Source organism: Montipora capricornis, chromosome 8 (genome assembly GCF_036669925.1).
Source record: "Montipora capricornis isolate CH-2021 chromosome 8, ASM3666992v2, whole genome shotgun sequence".
Taxonomy (NCBI): Eukaryota; Metazoa; Cnidaria; class Anthozoa; order Scleractinia; family Acroporidae; genus Montipora; species Montipora capricornis.
Genome location: NC_090890.1, coordinates 49,466,969 through 49,485,314, shown reverse-complemented (window position 1 = coordinate 49,485,314; position 18,346 = coordinate 49,466,969). Strand labels below are relative to the sequence as shown.

The following is an 18,346-nucleotide window of genomic DNA, read 5'->3' as shown; positions in this document are numbered from 1 at the left end:
GCGTTACACCTGCTTTCCACATGTTCGGTAGAGAACTGAAAACTAAATTTCCAGAGCTGAAGAGAGCTGATAACCTGTTGAATGAGGGTGTATGAGACAATGATTGGAATCACAAGTTGATCCACAAGGCATATGCTGACAACAGACGAGGTGCAGTAGAAAATCCTGCGATGCCTGGAGACCAAGTTTTACTAAAGAACACAAAAATGTCTGGTAAATTTAAAGCAAATTTTAAGAGTGAAGTAAAGAATTAAGGCCGTGAGGTGACTGTTCGGTAGAAAGAGGGCGTGGAATACAGGCGGAACAGTTCTTTTGTTACACGTTACAACCCACCAGAGGATACACAGGAGCTAACAGGAAATGTAAGTGAAAAGGCTGTTAGCTCAGCAGTTGGAGAGGATGTAAGCCCAGCGGTTGCTTCAAGTACATTGGAAGAAAGCACAGTAACATCACGACCCAGATAGACCATCAGAATGCTCGAAAAATACAAGGATTACGTACTTTATCAAGTAGACTCTGTTAACGCATTGAACCTGTGTTGAACTCTACTAGACTTTGTTTAAGTTTATAGTTTAGTAGAACTGTAAAGTGTCTTTCTAGTTGTGCAGTCCGTGTGGAACGGTTTTTCATACTATGTATTTTGTTCACATTTTCCTTTCACTATACTTTGTTTCTAAAGAAAGGAAGAGATATAATGTATTGATAACCTTTTAACCGGAAATAACTCAAGTTTTCATACCAGAAGTCTATAGAAATCGCGCGCTTACTTAGACGCATGGGAAATGTGAAACCATGCTCTTTTGTGTGTCATGGCGTGTGAGTGAAGTAAAGTTTACTGTTTTGTTTAGTTCAATCTGTGTGATTCGTTGGCCATCGGTAGGCAATCTTTACACCGACCATCATGTCAAAGCGAGGAGACCAGATTTGGTAGTTGTCAATAAGAGAGAAAAGACGTGCCAAATCATTGATGTCCCTATCCCAGTGGATACTGCTGCGAGAGGGCAAGTTCTACCTCAGCATCTCTACTGCTTTGCCGCCACCTAGCCAATCGCTTAAACTAGCAAATCTTGAAAGTTGACCTTTGGATTAGGGTCAGAAGTCAACAAAACGGGGTATTCTATGCGGTCACCCATCCATGTAGTAACCACCGGCCTTAACTTCAGTGACAATCACAACACTAGGCTAATTACTATATAAGACCCCGATTAAAAAGAAACAACCGAATTTAACGTGGTCTAAGTGATAATCACTCTAAAGGACAGTAGATGGCGAGTGAACTGACAACGGTCTTACTGATTTTATCTTGCATTAGAACCACTAGCGCAACCTACTCCTACTACTAAGAATAAATTTCACTTACGTTCGAACTTGGCTCTCAAACGAGGCACTATCCAGTCTGTTGAGATAAGCAAAGGATACAGAGTAAAAAGTCATCCTCTTTGCTCTTACATGTAAGAACTGACATTGTCCTTAGGTCACACTAAATGTGAACAAAGTGTTACGTCGGATATGAAAATAGTCCGTACGCCATGTTGTTGTAGGCAACGGCAGGCAGCCTCTGATAGCCCTTTGATCTACGGTGGCATCACAGTACACTGATCCACCCACTTTACTTTGCGCGCCCACATTACTTCAGTCGCCATTTTCAGGGCCACCGAAACTCGCAATTCTATGACTGTTGAGGCAATCTGTTTCCATTGGATATCAAACGTGATATATAATTCTGTTATCCACGGGAAAGTAAACTATGTTTATTAGAATTACAGTTTCTATTTTTATTTATGTGCGACTCTCTCTTCGCAACATGTTATCGCGTGGAAACGGAATCGTTGCTGAACCATCTTCGCTTGGAATAGTAGCGAAGAGAACCGAAATTGGGAATTTAACTTCTTGGAATACATATACATCGCAAGAAGTCACGGAACAGCGAATTCACAACAACAACAAAGGCGCGCAATGTAAAGTGGGTGGGTCAGATTCTTTAACTTCAGTAAGCTTTAACTTCACAAGCACGTAGCTAATTACAATATAACACCCCGATTAAAACAAAACTCGACCGAATGTTAAACGTGGCCTGCCTATGATATCCCACACAAAAGCAGCAGCAAGAGCATTTCAATATGCAAAAAAAATATACATCTTTCTTCGACATACAAAAGAATAAATAAATCAATAAAAAGAGTAAAATAAAAGAACCAGCAACCAAACAAAACATCAAGAATGCACGATTAGTTATAAGAAAACCCTCAGTATTTACAGAACTGGCTTGAAACCCAGAATAGGTCATTAACACGTTCAAGAGAGCAATTTACACTAAAGGAAGTTAAAAATAATTACCAATTTTAAAACTACCTGAAATCGATTACAAAGCTAGCACACAGAATTAGCCTGACAAGGCCTAGGATGTCATGCATTACAAATACAAACTAGCAAATATGAAAATAGAGGAGCATTAATCCCAGTAGAAGAGCGAACATGTTTAGTATGCAAAGAAAATTGCATAGAAAATGAACAACATTTCTTGAAGTATTGTCGGGGATTTACCACTTTAAGAAGTGAGCTGCACCCACATATTTCAAACGTTGACATTCGTGTGATGTAGTAGTTCTTGTAAGGTATAATGTGATTGGCTTGCTACCCTGCTTGCCCAAAACAAGAGACTAAACAATTGAAACAATGACTTACACTTAAAACAATAGAAGCTGCTTACAATACCAAACAATAACAGGTTACGAGAGCTACGACACTACTGTGACATTCGTTACACCAATTTAAGTGATAACGAGAAGAGCAAGTACTTACTTACAGCAGAAAACAAGGTTACATCTAAAATAACAGGTAAATGTATACATTTAATCTTTCAAAACAGAAAATGGATTCTTAATTCACAAATGTAATTCTTGAAGAGCTATGAATTTTCTAATTACGAGTATAGGGATATGGTAAATGTTATTTTGTATTTTTATTTAATTTTAAGCAGTAGACCACAAGTCTCTGTGGTTTATAGGCTGATAAACCACGCGGGATGTTGGTAGAACACGAGAAGAATTCGTAAATCACGAGCCGCAGGCAAACATAGCTGATTGATCAATCAGTGCGCGCGCATTGATTTGGTTATTTAACAATTAGACCCGTAGCCCGCAAGGGCTACGGGTCAATAGCCCATGAGGCGAAGCCGAATGGGCTATTGACCCGTGGCCCTTGAGGGCGAAGGGTCCAATTGTTAATTAGTATCACCCAACTAGTCGGACAGAAAAGGCCATAATAAAGTTAGCAAATGCAAGTTGAAGAAATATTTATTTGGGAATAAAACGAAAGAAAGCGTCACGCCTTTCGTTACTCGAGGATTATTAATAATAGTCCTCTAGTAGCGTAGCCAATCAAAATGTAGGATTTCCATTAGTCCACTAGTTGGGTGATACTAATATATAATAGTTAATGTTCAAACCTTTATTGTCACTAGACCAATACATCCCTTTGAAGCGTAAGGCGCAATAAAGAATACTATAATTACTATTACTCACTCACTCATTCACTCATTCAGTTCATATGTAAAGAAAAATATCCAATACGGTCACTGTCCCATTCGTTATCAAACTCTAGCCAAAAGGCTTAGTGAGGAATTCCTTCCACCGGTTGAATCTATGGATTTCTTATCTTGTGCAAAATCCTCGTTTTCTTTGCAAGTGCACAAAATAAGGTTCAAAACGGTCTTAAAGCCCATATCCAGTGGTCAGAACATTGAAATTCATACACTCACTCATTCACTCACTTACACGCTAGCTCCCTCACTTACTCATTACTAACTCACTCATTCATTCATTCATTCATTCCATTCACTGCACAGACATAGACTATCAGCGTATAGCGAAGCTAATCGGGGCGAATAAGGAAACAAAATAGGTTACACTAGTTCATACAGACTTATTACAGGTGAATTGAAAAAGAGAAGTAACTCAATCGGGAGCAAATGAGTCGGCAACAAACAATTACTATAACTTTATCTGTGTTAGCTACCCAATCGAGATGGCGTCACAAACCGTGAAAAGATCCATTTGTTAACGCTGGAAAATTACGCAAAGGGAAGGAAAGTCATAACACGCGTCGACGAGGCCGATTTGAATTTTTAACAGGGGCACCCAACGTCAAATTTTGCACAATATCTGTTCGGAAGACGATTTGAGATCTAGAATTTTCGGAACATTTGTTGCAAAATTTCTTGCTTGCCTGCCTGTCCTAGGATTTTCGAACATCTACAAAAAGGTATAATTGCCCATTTTTAAAGGATTTTTACCCTAAAAAGGTCACCTAGAATTTTCGGGAGCCTTTTTTCTGGCTGAAATTTTCGTAAAAGGTAACTTTTGATACCTATAATTTTCGGATCACTAGACTTTCAGCTAGGAAATCCGAACAGATGAAAAATTTGTAGGGGATAAAGATATGCCTATATCTACCATTTAAATACCAAAATACGTTTAACAATGCTATGTTTATGTGGTTTTGAACTATATTCTCTTTGGGTACCCTTGTTTTTAAGCAAAGCCGGCAGCGGAAACTGATACAAAATGCGTCGCAACTCATTAGAAATTAATGGTCTTTCCTTCCAAGTGAGAGCATAAAAGCTCAGTAACTATTTTCGGTAATCGAAGGTACTGCTGAAGTAACGTCGATGGCTGACATGATGTGAATCTTGATTAGTTTCAACGCTGTCCAAACGACAATGGTTTTCAAATCACTAAATGATTCTAAGACGCGATTTCTAAGAAATGTTTCTAAGAAAATTAGAGGGTTAACCGATTCAAAGCACGCTATCTCGAATAAAAATATTAACCCCACGAGAAAATACCAAACACACGCTTTTAAGGCCACGTAACTTATCGCACAATTGATTTTTTTTTTTTTTTTTTTTTTTTTTGATACCGGCGGCGCAAGCTGCTAAACAGAGATTTCTGAGTTACTGATGACCTCTGCGTTTTGACTCCACATCTTTGGGCATTTGCTGCTTTACGTCATCACCTATATCATACCATTTCATAACCCTAAGCCATACAACAAAGCGTAACTGACTGTGGTTTCGCTGAAAAATTGCTTCCCTGGAAGGTTGCTTAGCTCAAAAATATACTTCGTGCGAGATCCTTTGCGCTCCGCACTCATGAAAATCGAGATTTTTTTCCACTACATCGAAAGAACAATCTTTCATTTCTCACTATGCACATGTACGCAGGGGTTCCTATGGTGCTTCCTCGGGTGTCGGCCCCGCTGGGACAATAACTATTCAGGGTTCGTATTCTCTCAAGCTTTTCAATGAATGAGTTGCCAGTTATCGGATCCCTGTTTATACGAAGAGGGTTCTGGGATCGCCAGGGGGCAAACATTGCAAGTCGCTGTAAGAAAATGTGTGGCGAAAACTTATTTCGACGTCCAAAAAACGATTTTGGAGAGAGATCAACGCTTTTTTCGACACAGATTTATCAGAAATCGATTTGGGCAATGTTGATACGTGGCAAGTTGTAAGTGTTTGTTTGAATAACCGTGAAATATGATCGTGGGATAAAATTTACAGGGATTAACCTTGCTCGCGTGAGGTTTATTGTGAAACTGAAATCTCGTCAGGGTCTCAAAATATTACAAATTTAGGTACAAATCTGGAGAAGTAACACAATTAAGCCTTTTTAGTTTTATTTACGTGTGTCTAGCCTGTTTTCTCATTCGTTACGTCTTTCGTAAACGAATTATGGCTTCTCGAAATATACCTCCTCACAGGAGAAAAGTCGTTGTCAGGAGATAGTAATTGTTTTTTACAGAGCTATTGCTCTGTGGAGGGATGAAATGAGCGATGATAAACATGAGCAAATCCATAGGTTAAGTTCTTGTTTGATTGAGAAAAATCCAACGGTTTTCCAGCCGCTGCTATTTTCTACAAACTCTGTGAGAGTCCAATTACTTTAAAGTGGTGCGATGATTTTGCTCAAGCAGACCATTTCAATCTCGTTCTGCCTCGAGGCAGCTGTTTCAATGCCCCTCTTCCATAGAATACAGCAGTCTCTGTTCCGATAGGTTTAGATAACAATGGGAATTCATGTCTGATATGCCCCAGCTGTTATGTGTAATCAGACCTTTTCTTCTATCAAACTACCATCTACATGTAGACCTACAATGTACATATATTGAAATCACTGGATCTAAGCAAACTTGTGAAGCTCCACTATGACTTCGACCAATACAAAAGCGTCATCTTCATACACTAGTTCTCTGTAGATCTGATCTTTGGAGCAGGTCTTTGAGGTTTTAGTACTCCCACAATCATATTCTCTCAGTGTAGGACATTCATCAGGGGTTCTGTAACTTCGTAAACAATTATTTCAGCAGATCTTGGTACTGATCGAAACTTTGAATTGGGCACGATTAATAGCTCTAGCCCACAGCAAAACATCATTGTTATTCCTGGGCGAGGAAAATCTTAATATTCCAACGTGAGGAAGAATCTTTTGCTTCTCTGTACCTTCGATCGTTGTCACAACCCGACACAGCACAATGATCGCCACTAGGTATATTTCCAATGGCAATATGGCCAAAAGCCAGCCCATACACACGTAAATACAACTGAAAAGGCTTTATTGAGTTATTTCCTCCAGATTTATTCCTATTTTTGCAGTCAGATTTTGAGACCATTTTACAATAAACCTTACGAAAGCAAGGAAGGTTTTCAGCAAATTTTATCTCATATTTGACGGTTATTCAAACGAAAACTTACGCTTGCCACGTATCAACATTGTCCAAATCGATTTCTGATAAAATTGCGTCGAAAAAAGCGTTGATCTCTTTTCAAAATCGTTTTTTTTTTTTTTAACGTCGAACAAGTTTCTGCCATACATGTTCTCACAGTGACTTGCAATGTTTGCCCCTGGCGATCACAGAACCCTTCGCGTATAAAGCACGGATCCGATTACCGGCAACTCATTCATTCCATGACTTTCCATGTCCTTTCCCACGAGCTTTTCCAGTTTTCCATTACCGAAAGTTTAGCTGTCACTTTGGAAAATACTGCCTTTATGACATATCTCGCTTTCATTTGATTTTGTTATTGCTTCCACAGTGCAATAATTTGTCACTATACAAAGCTGGAAAATGAAATTCTTAAATTCCTCGACTTTCCAGGTTTGCCATGACCCTGCTATTGGCAATCGACTGTATGGGCGTTTGCCGGTTGGATTACTTTTTTTTTTTCCTTTCATGAACAAGATGTAAACTCGGGATCCAAATCACATTGAATTGAATGCAAACCCAAGAGTGGGCTACTCTTCAGTGACGAAATGTTTACCACAAACCTGTTTCAAAAATATTATATTTCAAGTCATTCTGCTAATTATTGCTACCCAAATATTACGTCTTTGTGAAGATAGTTTTTCAGTTTGTTCTTGTTGATATGTTAACACTTTTATTGCGGACGTGACAATGAAAACGTAAAAACACTTGACGCTCTTTAGCCTGTTCCCAAGACAGTTAAACACAACAACGGCATTAAAGGAGAACACAACTCACCTGCAAGCTTGAACGTTCAAATGCTGTTGCCAAATTTGAAAACAATTTACCGTGCAATAATCAAGTAAATTCCCTAAGGCTACAATTACAACAATAAAGTTTTGGACCCTACTCAAGATGCCGGTTGCATTGCCACAGCAGCCTGGATCATCATGTGATAAGCTCAGGTGGTAGAACACTGGGCATATATCCTGATCATCATGAGTTCCAATCTTGGGCAAACATGGTATTTTTGCAGGCTTTATTTTCTCAGCTGAAAAATCTTCCTTTAGCCGCCAACTACGTGGCAGTGGTTTCATTTATTTCACCACTGATACATGTATACTCCACCGTTGAGACGCTGCACTAAAAGTCGTACGTCTAACACGTATCGCACTGTGAGTTTACGCACACAGTATGGGAAATAAACAAATTCTAAATTTAAAAAAATTATGAATTGGCGTTACCTAAGATCAGAGCCGTCAAGAATGAGAGCGGAAAAAGTAGAACATCAAAAAGACACCATATGTTAAGAAAGAACCAGAGGCAAGATCTATTCACTTTCCAGGTGCGTCCTCTCGTGGTATGCCATCTTTCAGACAAAAACCTGTCCACTACAGGATGCTCGAAAAACTGCAAGAAACGAAATTGATACAGGAAAAACCCAACACCAACAAATACTTCAAAGCATCATGAACAAAACAATGGTTACCTTTTTCTGCTCAAGCTTTATTGCCTCTAATATTACGTCTAATTCAGGATCCGAACAAAAAACCCGATGAATACAGGAATTTGAATGTTTCAGTGGATCCAAGAAACGCAGTGTGAACTCTTCCACTTGTTCGGCGAGCGCAATGAAATTATCCTTATCGGCTTCGTTTCTGGTTGCTCGTTCACGCAGCTTCACAGAGACCTGAGCAAATAAAAACACCAACATCAGAGAAGTTCTATGGAATCATTCAAGCCTTAGCAATCTCGTCAGACAACTTCTGTTGGGCTCTTGAACTTTAGGATTACCAATTCGTTTGCCACTATATTCCTGGATTAGGCAGTAGACGAAATACAATTTTTAAAACAAATCCATGCTCCTCTTTCTAAGCGTGAAAAGTATTATTAAAAAACCACTCGGTCTTACTACCCGCCGCGCAGAGATTTATCCAGGCTTTCAAATGTGGAGCCTCTCTGGACCCGTTCTTAAAAAGTTGGGGCCCCCTTTCAAAATTTTTGGGGGTCTAGCTAATTAATATTCCCAAGTATCAATATTCGATCCCTTGCCTCTTAATTGCTACTGCAGTACCCTTCCAGATTTCTAAATTGCTCATAATTGAAGTCTTATCCTTCCCCTCGAATATGTACTTAAAATAAAATGATCAATTTCTTTGAAACTGTTATGCCCGTTGTTTCTTCTTTGTAATTCTCGTTAATGTACATTTCTTTACATTAATATCCATAAAATTACGTGAGCTCCATCGATGAAGGTTATTCAAATCCACCTGAAACAATTTTTGATCTGAAATAGAGTCAATCATCCTTGAACATTAACAGCTATCTGCGTAAGAGGGCAATGGTATTTCCAGGAAGTACAGCCTCGGGGAAATCACTTATGAAGATGACGAAGAACAGTGGACCTAAAAGAGAGCCCTGAGGAACGCCAGAAGAAACTTCTGACCAAGACGACGAGACGCTATCCAAGACCACTCTTTGTTGTCGTTGGCTTAAATAGCTTTCACACCATTGTAAAAGCTTTTGTAGTAAAACTGGGTGGCTAATCCAGAAAGGCCACATCTACTTGACGACCTTCATCCAGAGCCATGGCCCATTGATGATGGGTAAGGACCAGTAGAGTCTGCCATGACCTTCCTTTGACAAAACCATGCTGCCATTTGCTTAAGTAAGGTGAAACATGTGAATAGATAGCATTATGCAAGAGACGCTCCAGACACTCAGCAGAAATAGGTAGCAGAGAGATCGATCTATAGTTTTCAACTAGTTCCCTATTATCACCCTTATAAACAGGGGTGATGTTTGCGGATTTCCATAAGGTGGACATTACACCGGACTTCAAAGATGAATTGAACAGATGAGCCAAAGGTATTGAGAGTTCTTTTGCACAAGCTCTGAGAATTTGGGCCGGTAGATTATCTTCGCCAGGAGATTTATTTGTATCAAGACTGTTCACGATTCTTTCCACTTCTGAAGCTGAAGTTGTAACATTCAATAGCGAGTAAGGATTGGAAAAACTTGTTGAAAACGTCCACTTTGGACGTCGAGTCAGTTGAATGCGTGTTACCATAGGTGACAGTCTCTGGAATTCTGTTGGCTCTTGACTTCATGGAGTAGAAGGACCAGAAATGTTTAGGGTTATCTTGAAGTTTCTCAGACAGAGATTGTGGGTATGGAGAGTAACTATAATTAATTAGTCTCTTTGTTTTCTTTCTAAGTTCCTTAAACTTTATGAACAAATCCTGAGAACCACTGGACTTCAAACGTTTCCAAAGTCTCTTTTTCTTTCTAATAAGTTTCATGGTTTCATTATTAATCCATGGAGGTCTGGAGCGTCGTTTGAGTGTTATCTGTGGTATAAGGTTCATCAATGGCAGAGAGCAAGATATCTAAAATCTTATCCAGACTTGTATTTATACAGACGTCAGAGGTATCCAGATCCCACGGTATAGACTGAAGTGAATTTTTTAGACCTTGAAAATTAGCGCTTTTATAACAATAGTCTATGCGCCGAACATTATCCGGTCTTCTCATCTTGGCATGTAGGTTGAACGTAAGGGGATGATGGTCTGAATCAAAAGCATTAGGTCTCACCACTATCTCTTCAACTAGGAGGTCATTATTCGTAAGAAAAAGATCCAAAATGTTTCCAAGAGAGCCGGGATTCCTTGAATCACGAGTTACATTCATGTTCTTCTGAATCAAAAGAAATCGTCCAAAATGTTGCAAAAATTTTCAGTTTCGGGGTGAGAGTTTAGAGAGAAACCAGGGTTCCAATCAGTGTTTGGAAAATTGAAATCACTGGTTACTACAAGGTTAGCTAAGCCAGTTGTTGAGTACTGCCCAAGAAAGCCCCTAAAATATACAAAAAATGACTCATCTGTAACAGGTGGTTTGTAGAAGACACAACGTAGTAGGGTTAGGGCGAATTTCAAGAGCAATCATCTCAGTTTCCACCTCCAAGTCTGTCCTATGTGTACAAGTGATATGGTTTCTTACAGTTATGAGAACTCCACCGCCACACCGGTTGCTTCTGTCCTTCCGTTACACATTGTATCCCTCGAGTTGGAGCTCACTATCCAGTAAGCAGCAAAGCATACAAGTCAGAAACTTTGTTCCGTATACTTCTAGCATTCAAAACCAGAACATTAGGAAAATTATTACGTATACCAGCATAAACTCTGTCAGGTGAAAGTGATGCCTGAGGATCGACTTCTGTTTGTTCGGTCGGTTCCACAAAAAACGAATCTGTGAAGTTGACAGGAAAGGAGCACTTCGAACAATACCAAGAATCATTAGAGGAACTTATAATTAATGATATGTACGTTCTGTTGTCCAGGCCAATGCATTTGTTATGATGCCAATTACAGCATCCATCCCAGAGAATTCCCTTTTGGTTCGATCGAACTGGTTTGGCGCAGATCGCACATGGGTGTTTCCACGCAGGAGGCTTTCTTCCAGCAGAAACTTTCGCAGTGTCAGAGGTAAAACCAGGACCTGGATTAGGATGAACATCACCACAAAGTGCTAAATTAACCACTTGAAAATAAGCAGTTGAATCGCAGTGATAGTTGATTCTGCGAAAGAGGAAGTGTTTCTTACACTTGCGAAAAAGCTTAAAGCGAAGATGGCCGCCCGAACCAAAACACTTGACAAGAGCGTTGCACAAGTTGGGAACCTCACCATGAGCTAAAAACTTCCCATTAAGTCGCAGAGACAAGCAACTCACTCTAATCATCTTTTAGTTTTTTTTTTTTTTCTTTTTCGGAGAACTTGATTGAACTCTCCGCGAAAATCTCTAAATGGGCAAACCAAGAGGAAAACAGAAGGCTAGCTCTTCACCGAAATCGCCTACTGCAACTTCTGACAATGAATTTTGCGAAAACTGGGAGAAGATTGAAGCGAAGATCGAAGCGAAGCTCAACAAGTGGATCGATGAACGTCTTCCCTCCGTCATACAATTGAAGATACAATAACTTGTCGACCCTGCAGTCAACAAGTTCATTACTTCTCCTAAATTCAGCGAATCTGTTTCCAAAAGCCTTAAATTTGATCGTAAGCAATGCAGGAATATAGGTTCTATACTTGCCGAGTTAAAAGTCTCGAACGAAACTCTTACAAGACAGTTAGACGATTTGAAGCAATATACTCGCAGAACTAATATCCGGATTTATGGCATACCTGAGAGCAATATGGAATCTGCCGATACCCGTGAAGATACAGATATCCTGTCTTTGAATTTCGTTAAAGAAGAATTAGGGGTTAGTCTCAAACTCGAAGACATAAGGCGTTGATATCGAGTTGGTAAGAGATCATCGAAGCCCAGGCCTATCAATGAGATACAAGTAATCTGATCATCGCGGTAAAGCCCTTTGAGGCACAAACAAATAACAAAATCACCTGCGGCAGTGACAACTGCTGATCATCCTGTTGTGGTTGAGATTGTTGAGTGAGCCACAAATCAAAACAAATCAATATTCCTGATTGATAAATTACAAAGAATTTTACCAAGGCAAAATAGTATGCGAAGAGCGTGAAAACTTTGTGTTACCACGCAGAATGGGATGAAATTCTCATTTCTAAAATGAACGATTTATTTATATTTTACAAATAAAACGTCTTACTTTTATTGCCAACAACAGAGTGTTTTCTCCATCATTCATCAAACCCATTGCTGTCACTCTCTCTTTAACCAAGTCATAACTTTCTTTTTCCACTATTTCTATTAATGAGTTTTGCTCCCCGATATCTCCTAGGGATAAAAATATATACATAGTTACCCAATTGCAATGAGATTGTTAATGAGCCCTTTCTATTTATGAAGGTGGTGATCTGTCTCGCACTTAATTAATTTCTAAGGGAACGCTGACCAAATTTCCCCAGTTTAGCCAAGATTATTTAGTCTGATTGGTCAACGTTCCATGAAACTGATGTCACCATGCTAACCAAGTGCTGCCGGTTAATTCCAGCCGTCAATCATGAACTCAAAGTTGACAATTTCGGAACATATATCGGTGAACCTTTCAAATCCAGTGCCGTTTCGTGAGAAAGAAGGCAACAATTTTTCGGTTTTACCCTTTGATTTGTTATCAGAATTTCCAACAAACACCGAGATTCCAATTCCTCAGTTTATCAACAAGCCGCCATCTGAGTCTGCTGTCTGCAGACTGTTCTGATTTATTTTAAGTGAGATCATCGCAGTTGCAAAGAAGCCTGAGCGCGGGAACTGCAGTCGACTACAGTCTGTGATAAGTGATAAAGTGATAACCTGTAACGGTAAGAACATATATTAAATCACAAAGTATTTAAGTGATCTTTTTCAAACCTGGGACATATAATGTACAGTCAAGACACAACAATTCGTCACTTTCAATGATGCAGAATTTGCTTGCATTTTTCTGCGCTTAAGTTTTTACACAGTTTGTCACCAATCTAAGGTTGTAATGACTTTAATGTTCAGTGGGATGGCTCTTAATTCTATTTTATTGTCCAGGCCATCACCGATGGAGTGATAAAGCTCTCTGATTTGATCCACCTTGATTGCTGCCACACATTCTGAATAGCTCGCAGGAGATCATTCTAAATCTAAATACATAATTTACAAAGGTAAATGCCCATCACGGTAGATATTAGTTACAGATTGGTAAAATACCAAATAATAATAATGATAATATTAATAATAATGATAATAATAATAATAATAATAATGATAAATAAATGAATACATAGAAATATAAATCATCAGTGCGCTTATCTACACTTCCACAATCCAATAATTCGCCATTTTTCTCAGTTCGTATTCAAGGGCCTATCTGATGAGCTTCAATTATTTTTCGTTTGATAGGCACTTTAAGCATCTGCGAACTGATTTTGGACATTCACGAGGCAAACTTAATGTAATTAATAAAACGTCAAGCCTTTGTCAGCAATTTAAATCCTCTTCACGGAAATAAAGGTAACGAGAGAGGAAAATGGAAAACTAAAAGCCTGGGCTGAATTGTTCGAAGCAAAGTAAGCACTGACCTTCTCTCTCATACTTGAGTATGCGTTTAATCACTTCAAGATCACGGATTTCTTCAGGGAACCTGACAAATTACAGCAAAGATCAGCTGGTGGCTATAGGGCGCAAAACCAATCTAAAGTAGAGTTGACTCCGCTATTGAACTCGAACCCTTGGTAAATTGAATCCCGCAAACTCAAACATTTGTGAAACAAATCAACCAGTCTAATATATGTGCCTTCAGAATACGTTTTCAAGAAAGCGTCCAGAATGGAATTAAACTAGAAAGAAATAAACGTGCATTTTTAGCTTGTCGTCTTATCCTCGGTAAAAACAATGACCTGATTCTTACCAGAGGACACCCAGGCTCAAAACAGGGCACTCAAGAGTGTTAAAATATAAGGACAGCTCAGGAGTAGACAGAGTTCATTTTTAGTTTTTGAAATTCCAGTGAAAAGTGGTTGCCATGGTTGCAAGCCCTCTCCTCTGTGCGAAACTACGTGGCATAAATAATGAAATGTCGATCGCCGTTATGCTAAAGCCATTTGATTGGATGAACGTGCCTTGCTATGTTTTTTAGAGCGCGAAATGTTGTTCCAAAAATAGCTCTGTCTACTCCTGTGTTGGCGTACGAACCCATCGGTGAAGATGGATGCTCCTACTAGCTGATGGGCTCCTGATAAATGATGTATTTTCTAGCGTTTCCTTAGTTTACATAACTTGAGACAGTATTGTCCGGATTTTTGCCAAAAACTTGCCGAGCAATTTAGTGCAAATTACAGAAAATAACAAATTTCGTAATACAGGTGAAACCCTCTGACTTGTCCTACCTTTTCTTGTCTTCGAGATTTCCAGGAGGCAGTGTGGTCCAGTGGTTAGGGCGTTGGGTTTGCATGCGGCTGCCGCGCGGGTTCAAATCCCGTTCTAACCTCTGGCTTGGATTTGTTTCCGGTTGTCCCGGATTCAAATCCACCATGTTTTGTAAATAGCCAACTGGTTGCCTCACGCCAGTTGGGGTTCTTAATCATGTTTCTGTTAAATTGAATTGTTACTTTCACCCTGTTAACAGTGGAGTAAACTGTAAACTAGCTTGGATAGCTAAGTGCACTTCCACTATAAACAAAGCATTTACTTTTTTACTTTTTACCAACGTTTCCAAAGTTTTAAAAAATTCAACCGGATAGAATTCAAGATATAATTGTCCATTTTCCAGGAGCTTTGTTACCATGGAAACAGTGTCAATCAAAGAAGTGACAATCCAGAAATAAAGGCTAACAAGAGAGGATGACGCGCTTTATCCCGGCTTTCTTCGGGACAATGTGTTGCCTACCATTCTAGTAAATCATTTACAAAACGTAGAATCCGGGCTGTCTGTTGTAACTCATGCCATTTAGCGGAATGCTTTAGGACATACTACGGGAAGCCACCTTATAAATTAAAGCTCACTACTCGGGAGCCTCTGAAATGAATTTTGCCGACGTTTTGTTTTCTGGTTTGGACAGCATTTTATGTGGTGCCGTTGGCATTTACCCGCACTTTTAACATTCTTTTTTTTTCTTTATCCATCTACGACAAACTTCTATTCCGTTTTATATTTCTACTCTTTAAAACTGAGAACCCTGTGCTCCTACCTGACTGTGGCTTCTTTTGATTCTTCTTCTGCTCCCTCAAAAGTCACTGCAAAAGATAAAATTAACAATCATTTGTCAATGGAAATTAAGCCGTTATCTTACGTAAAGCGATAGGAAACGATTGAAAGTTGAATGGCTTACTAGTTTTTAAGGAAACTGTGGTGCTGCGTCGGTGGGAAAGTGAAACAGGAAAATTTGGTTTCATCGAATGTGTTGATAAAGGTCGAATTACAACCGTAAACGATTTGGAAAGCTTACGTTTCAAGCGTTAGCCCTTGGTTAGAGCGAATAACGAAGGGCTAACGCTCAAAACGTAAGCTATCCAAATCGTTCACGGTGGTAATTTGACCTTTATCAACACGTTTGATAAAACCAAATTTTCCTGAAAGTTAAATAGATTGCTAAAACAAATCAGTTCAGAGTTATGGTTGAGAGTTATTTTCTGCTATTACCACGTCGCACGAGCTGTCTTGAAAGAAAATTAAATAGAGGATATTACATGGCCGAGTGTTGAAAAATATTTCACCAGTACGTGAGCGCAGAGAACGAGTGAAATATTTTTTTCAACACGAGAAGAGAAATTCCGTATCTCCAAGCGGTCATGTAATGTTCTGTTTATTATATAAACACCAGTGAAATACCAAACCACCTCAATTCGCAGCCAAAGGCGCGATTAAATAATGGTAATTGGACTGGATGGAGACCAATTCGGTGTGTAATCATACGAGTGATTAACAAAATCGGACGACCGGGTGGCGGAAGTCCGATTTGTTTCATCACGAGTATGATTACAGGCTGAATTGGACGACAAAAAGTCCTGTTACCCATTAATCATAACCATTACAATGTTCGAGAAGACAAATGTATTCCTTTTTCGCTGTCTAATGTTGCAAATTCGTCCATTTTGGAAAATCCCCAGTTTGGTAGGGTAAATAGTTGTTGCTATGGTTATTGTGATTCTGTGATTGGTGGATTAAGCTGAGTGCACTTAATATAATTGGCTGCCATGTAACTGTCCGATTTCCAGTATCCGATTACAGCCAACTGTCCGATTTCAACACAATGATTAGTGAAAAATAGAGTAGTTAATGCACCAATCAAATTTGAGAAAATTGTAATGGTTATGATTAATTACCTCGGAAATCATAGCAACGGTGATCTTTTCACGAGTGAAGATATCATGTTTCGGCGCGAAAGCTCACCTGGTATTTTTTTATGTTTATATAATAAAACAGGTTCCGTTCAAAATTTTAGATGTTTTTGTGAAAGACAAATTGACAGCAGTTTTCCGTTGTCTCTGCTCCTATATACCACAGAAATGACGCTATAAAATGTCCGAAACTTGGGCAGGGAAACCACTCGCCTACAGCTCGTATTTCATCTTGAATTCTAATCAATTTATGACTTCACTTCCTATGGTCTACACTGAAGAGTACAGATCACGAAAACTGTCGTCCATTTGTAAGTCTTCGTTCACCGCGTAGTCGCACTCCTGCGCAGTGTACAAATTGACATTTCCATTCATGGGTCTGTTTCTATACTTGGACGCACAATTACAAGGTAGTAAACATAGAAAGACTATTCCAACCCTTTCCCGACCCATTCCTCCCCTCATGTATTTGATCATACCTTTAATTTGATCGTCCTCCTCTGTTAACACCGCTTCATAGTCCTTGCCTTCTGCCATCCTGTAAATTGAGATTGCGAGGAAAACGTTCGGAAATGTATCTAGCTATGATATAAATATGGACCACAATTAGCTACCTGTATGCACTGTTATAAATGGCTTTGAAAGAAGTATTAACTCATTACGTAAAGTCTACGAGTCCCCGGCATCTACGTTAGTAGTATACCAAGTGAGGGTTCTACGTCGGGTGCAGCTGTGGAGCTGTAGTGCCCTGAAGCTCCACAATAGTTAATTCTGTTGAAATATAAAGTGCTACTCAGCCAACGTTTGCAAAAACGTGACCCTTCCTTGTACTTGTTCGACAACACTATACCTCTTTTTAAAAAGAATTAAAAAACTTGTTGTCACTGACTAAAAAACGTATGTAAAAAATAAAGGACGTTTCGGTCAAAATACTATGACCTTCTTCAGTATAAAATGGCTTACGAATACAAAATGAGTGCTTAAAAAGCCGTAGAAAGGTCACTTGGGATTGCCAAGGGCCTTGTAAATGTCCGGAATGTACAAGGCCCTTGGCAATCTCAAGTGACGTTTCTACGACTTTTTGAGCACTCATTTTGTATTCGTAAGCCATTTTATGCTGAAGAAGGTCATAGTATTTTGACCGAAACGTCCTTTTTTACATAAGTTTTTTAGTCAGTGACAACATATTTTTTTTAAAATTCTTTTTATCATGCCTGACTTCAACTACGGTATTTTTATACCTCTTTTTGTATTTGTTCAATCTTGTGTGACGGTTACAGTCAGACTTTCAGGTCATTATATATTCAAATCACGTTTCATAGAAAGCAATAGTGCTATTGCGTTTTAACTACTCTATAGCAATGTTTATCTCTGAGGAAAAGAGACGAAAACTGGACTAATAATTTTTTAAACCCGTTTGGGTGAAGGTTTGTGGTTAGCTCGTTCGTTAAGCGTTAGGCTTTAGGGCTAGGGTTTGGGTTGTTTTACTAGTTATCTGAGACAATTCTCTTGAGATTGAATGAACCTAGCCTGCCTTGAAACCATTTGTATCAAGAAATTCTGTTCTCAGATAATCCTGGTCAAAACTGCTGGGATAATTCCCGCTTTCCCCCCTCCCCCCCACTACAATGTTGATTTTTCACGATCCGAAATCAAGATCCGTTCATCGATCCCTCCGTGTGAGCGTTAGCCCTACTAAAGGAATTGGGCCCACACAAGGACAGAGAAAACTCTGACAAACTCTTTTGCTTTGAAACAGTCCGCTTGCAAATAGAATAGGTGGGGACTGCCATCGCAGGTACGGCGGAATGAAGTCCGAAC

General features: G+C 39.2%; 1 protein-coding gene across 1 annotated transcript in view; it reads right to left on the bottom strand.

The window, feature by feature from the left end:
* LOC138060576 (transient receptor potential protein-like) overlaps positions 1 to 17,347 on the bottom strand; it is a 209,190-nt gene extending 191,843 nt beyond the window's left edge. Inside the window, exons 1-3 of the mRNA XM_068906420.1 lie at positions 17,140 to 17,347; positions 17,005 to 17,063; positions 15,376 to 15,421 (exon numbers count right to left, since the gene is read on the bottom strand). Coding sequence (XP_068762521.1) covers positions 15,376 to 15,421; positions 17,005 to 17,062 — 104 coding nt within the window. The 5' untranslated portion in view covers position 17,063; positions 17,140 to 17,347. The remainder of the gene's footprint in view (positions 1 to 15,375; positions 15,422 to 17,004; positions 17,064 to 17,139) is intronic.
* Positions 17,348 to 18,346: the final 999 nt, after the last annotated feature.